Below are 7,756 nucleotides of genomic sequence, written 5' to 3' on the forward strand. Positions count from 1 at the left end.
TGAAATTTTTATTTTTATTTTTGTTTGTAAATATTATTAAATTTTAATATAACCTCCCTATTTAATTTCTATGAAAATAAAATAGAATTAAAAATTTTCACATCATCCATGAAATTTGAAGATAGAGTATTCATTTTTGGTTTATATGTGAGCAAAAGAGAATGGAAAGGGTGTTTCATTGCTGGTTTTTGTTCGAGCAAAAGAGAATGAAAACATGAGCGAAATTTAATGACATAAGGAGTAAAAGTTTTGGGGATAATAAGGAATGAAAGCTAGGTGTCAATTATAAAGTTGTGATGATTGCTGACAAGTTCCAACAAATTTGGAAACTTGTTCACTTCTTTCTTTTACTATGCCTTGATTTTTATTCAACTTTTGCCACTCTGCATTCAGATTTTAATTGAATTGAATAATGATCCGAAACCAGCAGAATCTGGGGTGGCAATAATTCATTGTGGTATGACAAAGTCACAGTTACCAACTCCAACCAGCCGTTGACAGCCGCAGACGGCAGAGGTATAGGGTGGCGGGGCAGTGGCAGACATGCAGGCACAGACATAGACAGTGTCCAATAACGTCACGAGAATCAATCACTATTGAAAGAAAAAGGAATGAAAAAGCGATCGTGTGGTCATGTTATTTGATCACAATCATTCATTTAAATATTATACATTTTTCTCTTTCTTATCTCATCATCAATGAGTGATTGTGATCAAATAACATGACCATATAACCACTTTTTCACTTGAGAGGATCCATTCCTGAAAAAAAAGAGAAAAAAAAAGAGAAGGGTTGAGTGGAATCTAAGGTACAGCTGAATAACGACATGATGATAATTGAGAATATAAAAAGTAACATGATGTATGCTGATTTTGGTCAAGAATGGCTAAGCTATATAGGGTGTGTGGGGTAGTATTACTATGCACCTTATGTGTAATTTGGTACTGTTTTTATTGGTACCTGTGGAGGCTATTTATTGTTTTTGGACTTTGCCATATCCAACTTTAATTTTGCTTCAAGATTGGTCTTTTTTGGAGATCATTACAAAAGTTTACTGTGGGAGATGTCTTCCTTAAAAAAGTTCGTGTTGTATTTTGAGATTAAAATTTATTTGTTTACACTTTTTTATTCTGGAGTAATTTCACGGATAATAATTTTTTTACTTTATTATTTAAAAATAAGTTGTCAATAAAAATTAATTATAACAACAATTAAATAGTATATCAAACTATTTCAGTAATGTGTTTCAATTGCGTACCATTAATGAAGTGTAAAAATATTTGTACAAAAAAAGAATTTTAATTAGACCCTTGACCACAATTATGAAAAAAAGTATACTATATCTATAATTGTATACATAATTATAAATACAATAATTAGGGATATTAACGGGACGAGCCTACCAAACTTTAATCTTAAAAGATTAAGTCTGTGTTTAAATATGTCAGTCTGATCTAGTCTGTTATCTGTTATGAATATAATTATCGGCCTATAGTCTGACTTATTTATAAAAAATAAAAGTCTGGTTTAGCCTGTTATTAAAAAAAAAAAAAAAATTATCCAAACAAAATATACGATCAATAGTATTAATAATTTCACAAAAATTCATAAATTTAATATATATCCAAACAATATAATATAGAATAAAATCCTTCGAAAAGTCCATATAACAAATAAAATAAGGTGAAAAGGGTTGAGGAGAGAGAAAGAACTATTATGAGTAGTATAAAAAATATAAAATATAAAATAAAGTTAGTATACTAGCTTACCTGAGAGACTCTAAGGTCGGACTTTTGAATTGGAGTCTGGGATTTTTTTATTAAACGAACATTTATACAAGTCCAAGCCTGGTTCTAAAAACCAATTTTAGACAAATAAGTTCAGGTTTTCACGAGTCGGGCCAAAGGCTCTTGGTTCATTTAGCACCCCTAACAATAACGAGGCAAACAATACTAGTTATATGTTCTTTTTTTGGCATCAATATACTTTTGGTTAAATTACATTAAGGAGACATTTGGTAGAGGATAATTTTTTTTTATCCGGGAATCATCGATATACTATGTCCTTATGTTTTCGTTAAATTTTTAAATTGATTTTTTAGTTTAGGCTTTTGACATGGTCCTTATGCTTCTAATATTTTTTAAATAGGGCCCTATAAGTGTTTAGTTAATGATTATTTGACTTCATTAGTGAATGTTCACAATTATCTGCAAGTTATTCTTAATTATTATTATGAGTTTTAAAGACTTAATCATAAAATTTTAGTAAGGTCGTAATTAAAATTTAGGTAAATTGTAAAAGCATTTTTTAAAATTAAATTAAAAAGTAATTTAACCTTTTTTTGTTTCCATACCAAGATGACTCCTTTTTAACAAAAAAAAATAAAAATAGTTACAAAGTCTCAACTATTAAATAAAAAATAATTTTTACTTTAATCAACTGATAAGTTGAAGTTCTTTTTTTTTTTTTTTTTGATAACAAGTTGAAGTTCTTTTAACAGGCGAAACTTGCAAGATTGTGATTAATTTTTTTTTTTAATACTTATTTTAGTAAGATTTAGGATTTATCCGGCGAGCCTAGCGAAGTAACATAAGATATGATCTATTGATAACTTTAAATTATTCACCCAAAAAAAAAAAAAAAACACTTTAGATTTGGTCAAATGCAAGTTTGAACTGAAATTTTTGTTATAGTAAAAGCACGTGTGAGTGATATGTTGAGAATTGCAGATTATAGACAATATAATAAGGAGAAAATATTTGTTCTTTTAAATGATATAAGTTATGTAATTTTATTCTCATAAAGAGGTGAGGTCCACATTTTTTTTTTGTTCACTCTTTTTTTTTCATAATTTATCTCTTTCTCTTTGTCGGATCCTTTTAAGGATTTGGGAGAGCCGTTCCGAAAGAGTTCGATTGTGCTCGAGAGAGACTTAGTCTTCGGTTACTGTTGGAGGATATCCTTGAGATTACTAAAAAAAAATGACACAACTTTACATTCTTTAAAATCACACACACTTTTTCCATATAATAACATACGGTTTGACTACGATTCCCTTCTAAACAACAAATATTGTGTAAACAACTTCTGATTTTTAACCCCAAAATTCCAATTGCTAGATTTGATATGAGTACATCGTTTTTCTTATTTATTAACTAATTGTTAGTTTCTTTTATTTCTCATCAATTTATTAATTATTCGACTTAATCTTATTGCAATAGGAATCATTTAATTTGCAAATAAGAAGAGATTAATTGCGGTTTACTTTCAGTTGACTTAATTTATTAAACCTTGTTTAAGCACAGAATAATTCACTATAAATGTCTTTGATGACAAGTTTTGATTGGTCACACATCCTTATTCCATAAAGGAATGTAAACGGCTAAACGCTTCAATGAGGTGTGGTTGGCATGGGGATTAGTTCCAAATCTGAAGCCATGGGACACTTTACAAGAGAGTATAATAATAATAATAATAAAAGTAGACAATTGCAATATTTTCGAAAAATTATTTTAGTCCTTTAACTTAAATAAGATTTTTTTATCAATATTTTCACAATAAATAAAAACTTTTGAACTATTTTAATGTAAAAAATATAATATTAAAATACAAGTAGGGTTATATTGACAAATTTTTTCTTTTACAAACTACATTATGTTTGACCGGTAATACTCTACTCAAGAGTGTATTACCGGTTAGACATAGTGTAATTTGTAAACAAAAAGTTTGTAAATATCACATGTTAAAAAATATCCTTTTTAATTGTCATTTAAGGAGTCTTACTCAACATTACTTTTTTGATATATGGCTTAACTTTTTTTTTTATTAAGCACTCATCTAAAAAATTTCTTTTGATTATTAACTTCCACGTTACTTAATTGACAAATAAAAGAATAATTTGGGGCCTAGTTACTTATGCGAAAATATCACCAACCAAAACAAGGGCTATTCATCAAAGGAAGAAAAGGTGAAATTCCTGTTGTTCATCCATGATTTTCTTGGCAAGTGTATAAAGAGTGCATGATAGCTTATCGAGTAGAGAATTTGCAAAAGTTATTAGATGATCAAAATTATTATCTACAAGAAGAAATGAAGACAATTGGTTTTTCATTTTGGTCATGTAATGAGACTTCATATACCAAACAAGGAATGCACATAGGGCTCAAGACCCAAATAGATAGAGACCAAATAATAGGGGTCCAATATTTAGTGGGCTTGTTGGGAAAAAATTTACAACTTATAATGGATACTCCTGAATCTAGGACTTGCAAAATACAAGAAGGGATAGGGGACATGGGAATAGAAACTTATATGATGAATCAAGCTCTTACGTGAAATAAGCTTGGAGGCTATTTGTTGAACAAGATTCTTTGAGGCAAAGTGTTGAAGAGTGTGTATTTCCCTTCTTCTGTGATCCTTGGTCGTCAAAGCTTAGGCAATAGCTCTTGTGTATGGAAAAGCAATATGGTTCTGGTTGGTAGGATGTTTTCAAAACAACACTGCACTTGAAAATTGTTTTCAAAACAACACCATGGATAGAACTTTGAATTAGATCTTGGTAAAAAACATTTATCAGTTGGCTAGTTAGTTGTTGAGAGAAGCCAATGGTAATTAAAATCTCGATTTATTACTACGATTTTACGTTTTATGATTTTTTATTTCTCTTCCGATTTCATATAAAATCTCGATTACATACCTTAGAGAAGCCAAAATGGTGGGACGTTGGCAAAATTAGAGTTCTATTTGATCACAAGAATGGTGCGATTCCTTTCCATTCGGTTGATCTCTAGCAATGTGAATAGCACATTGATGATTAGGCATGATACCAAATCTGGCACCTACTCGGTTAAACATATATTATAAAGGGACGCCAAATTGATTAGTAGTAGTAGTAGGTAAATTGTGTTAGTGCTTTTAGCATCTTCACAATTGATTTTGGTTAATATAGGTTATCTCATGATACCATGAAAAACCTACTGTGTCAAGATTAGAAAGTTCTGACAAAACAAGATCAATGTGAATAATTTACTGCTATTATACAATGGGGAGTGATATATATATATATATATATATATATATATATATATATATATATATATATATGGAATCAAATTTCAACATCCATGAACAGAAACTTTGTAGATTGTACTCATAGCTAGTAAAACAGAAAACCAAACATGATGAGAGCAATATAAATCATTATTCCAAATATAATTAGAGAACTAATAAATTTTCAAGCTTCATACAATTGTTGAAAACATGCAATGCTGTCATGCACATTCGGAATCAAATTGGTATTTCTAGAATCCACACCTTATTTCAAAAATTTCTGGGAATTAAAGTTTCAGGCACTGCTTATGCCTTGAAGTCGCAGGGTAAATGCCTGCAAGGATAGAAGAACTTGCTTTAACTTGTTCTTGGATTCTTCATCAATTAAGTCCCCATCACTGTTAAACTTAGGAGGGGGCTGGAATGCAAACAGGAAGAACTCAGGTTTATTGATGAAATGAAGATCAATATACACTCCGATTTGGCGAAGATGATACTGTGACCTTCCACCACCAAAGTTTCCTCCGGCGCTTACAATTGCAGCAGCTTTGCCAGCCCAAACATTTGGCGGTCTTGATGCCCAGTCAATTGCATTCTTTAGTGGTGCTAGAACAAAATAAAACATAAGTTAGCATAAAGCTTGTATTTTTATGATTGATTAGTGGTCTAAACATGTGTATGATGCTAATTTGTATAGTAATCTAACTTACTTTATCAATTAAAGAATAAAGTGAGACTCAGTATCTCAGTTAAGGACAAACCAAAATAAAAATAAAGTAAGCATCAAGTAGTATGCAAAAACAGAGCTCTCTGTTCTGATGTATAGTTTCCAAGAAAATAGATGGCCTGATAATTGTTATCTCAAATTATTTATGCAAACTAAACTCTCTTGATTATTTAAGTCGTGCATTACCACAATGCGTGACTTGTGCAAAAGTTTGCGTAATGCAAGATGCATATCAGTGTGCGTTCAAGTGGTGCACGAATTTTGACTTTTGCACAAGTTGTACATAGGATGATGCACGATTTGAATGCACACTCTCCGTGCGCATTTCATTCCTATTAGATTGATTAATAGTTTGTCAAAAAAATTAAACTAATGATATGTTTGATTTTCTGCATTGCATTGGTGAAAAAGCCACTCATCTGAGAGTTCATTCGATAGTTATCACGCTATAACTTTTCCTTAAAAATGCATTAGGTGGTACAAATGTAGGAGAAATAAGAAATAAATAAAAATGTAAGAAATATGTGCAGTATTTTTTTTTTCTTAGATTAAATTGTAACATCTATTTTGATTTATTTGGAACATGAAACATCTGTTTTAACTCTAACCACACAACTCCACCAAAACTCCCTCGGAACCATGGGTACACTATCCTATTCTAAAGAGCTTTGTGAAATGTAGCAATTTTAAACCAAATAACGCTTGAATTCAGCCAGAACATGTTCAACTCAAGACAAAATAGAACCAACCCATTTCAGCTTACATTAAAAGCAATCCAAATCGCCATAGCAGCACATAACAAAATGAAATGACCCATTGAATTTTTTGTTTTATATTTGATTTTGGGTGCATGAGAACCAGTGACTGAAAAACAAACACAAGACCCCAGATGAAGTTTTAGAGAAAATGGTACCGGTGACAGAGTAATTATACTCTGGAGAAGCGAAGAGAACACTATCAGCTTGAAGAATCTCTTGACGAAAAGCTTCAACTCGAGGTGGGTAAGGTGTTCCCTGGTTCTCAAGATCAGTGTTCAACATGGGCAGGTCCGAAATGTCAATGAAATTAATTTCAATGCCTTCAATTGCTCCCTTGCTCAGCTCAATTGCTGCAACCATCACCACCAATCAAAATCAAAATCACAATAATAAACAAAGGGTCCCTCGGATCTGCCGCAATGGCAGATAATTTTGTCAACCACAAAAACAACAAACTGTGGCTCACTCGTTTCAAAAAGTAGATCACTTGTCAACGGAGCTTACAAGAATTTGTTTGGATTAAGAGTTTAAATCCTGTCTTAAGCAAAAAAAATTTGTATATGTGCCACACAAAACTGGTAACGTGTCATCATGACATAAGTGAAAAAAATATATATAATTTTTAAATAATATCTATTTTTGCCCGTTAGAGAATGTAAATCCATTACCACCACAACTTCATAAATACTTTTGCAGAAAACAACACTAACAGAGAGAGAGAGTACCAGCACGTATAAGGCCTGAGTGGTATGAAGCTTTTCGGAGGGAACCAGAAAGCGCAGCCACTTTGATGAGGGGTGCCATAATTTTAGTGTTTTTGTCTTGTCCGGTCGTAACGAGATTGTGTTGGTCAGTGGTGAATTTAATCGACAAAAGGGGTTTTGACTTTTGGGCCTATCCGTGTTTGAATTTTGGGCCTATAATTTAATCAGGAATAAATATTCTTTTTAGTCCTCAATAAATTTCACGATTCACGCTTTAGTCCCTAGCAAATAAAAAGGCTCATCGTGGTTCTTAAAAAATTCAAAATGAACCCATTTTAATTTTTTTGAGAGACTAATACGGATCTTTTTTGAATTTGTGAGGGACCACGATTTCAACTAAATAGGTCTATTTTGAATTTTTTAAAGACCTTGATGGGCTTTTTTATTTGCTAAAGACTAAAGCGGACATCGTAAAATTTCCTGATGATCAAAAATAATATTTACTCTTTAATCTATAT

At 31.2% G+C, this 7,756-nt stretch overlaps 1 protein-coding gene across 1 annotated transcript; it reads right to left on the reverse strand.

Moving 5' to 3' along the window:
* Positions 1-5,154: 5,154 nt before the first annotated feature.
* Positions 5,155-7,359, reverse strand: LOC133317766 (NADPH:quinone oxidoreductase-like). The gene is made up of 3 exons (XM_061519647.1): positions 7,260-7,359; positions 6,690-6,884; positions 5,155-5,655 (listed from the first exon to the last, which is right to left on the reverse strand). The coding sequence occupies exons 1-3, from the start codon at positions 7,336-7,338 to the stop codon at positions 5,345-5,347; spliced, it is 585 nt and encodes a 194-aa protein (XP_061375631.1). The 5' UTR covers positions 7,339-7,359; the 3' UTR covers positions 5,155-5,344.
* Between the last annotated feature and the right edge of the window lie 397 nt (positions 7,360-7,756).

The sequence above is a fragment of the Gastrolobium bilobum genome, unplaced genomic scaffold (assembly GCF_033153095.1).
Source record: "Gastrolobium bilobum isolate Gb01-03AN ecotype WA unplaced genomic scaffold, APGP_CSIRO_Gbil_v1 utg18935, whole genome shotgun sequence".
In the NCBI taxonomy this organism is placed as follows: domain Eukaryota; kingdom Viridiplantae; phylum Streptophyta; class Magnoliopsida; order Fabales; family Fabaceae; genus Gastrolobium; species Gastrolobium bilobum.

Excerpts from the sequence above, each read along its gene's own strand:
- LOC133317766 (XM_061519647.1), bottom strand. The coding sequence starts at position 7,338 with ATGGCACCCCTCATCAAAGTGGCTGCGCTTTCTGGTTCCCTCCGAAAA. Across the intron at positions 6,885-7,259 it reads CTCAGGCCTTATACGTGCTG|CAATTGAGCTGAGCAAGGGA; the intron begins GTACTCTCTCTC and ends TGATGGTTGCAG. Across the intron at positions 5,656-6,689 it reads GTATAATTACTCTGTCACCG|CACCACTAAAGAATGCAATT; the intron begins GTACCATTTTCT and ends ATTTTGTTCTAG.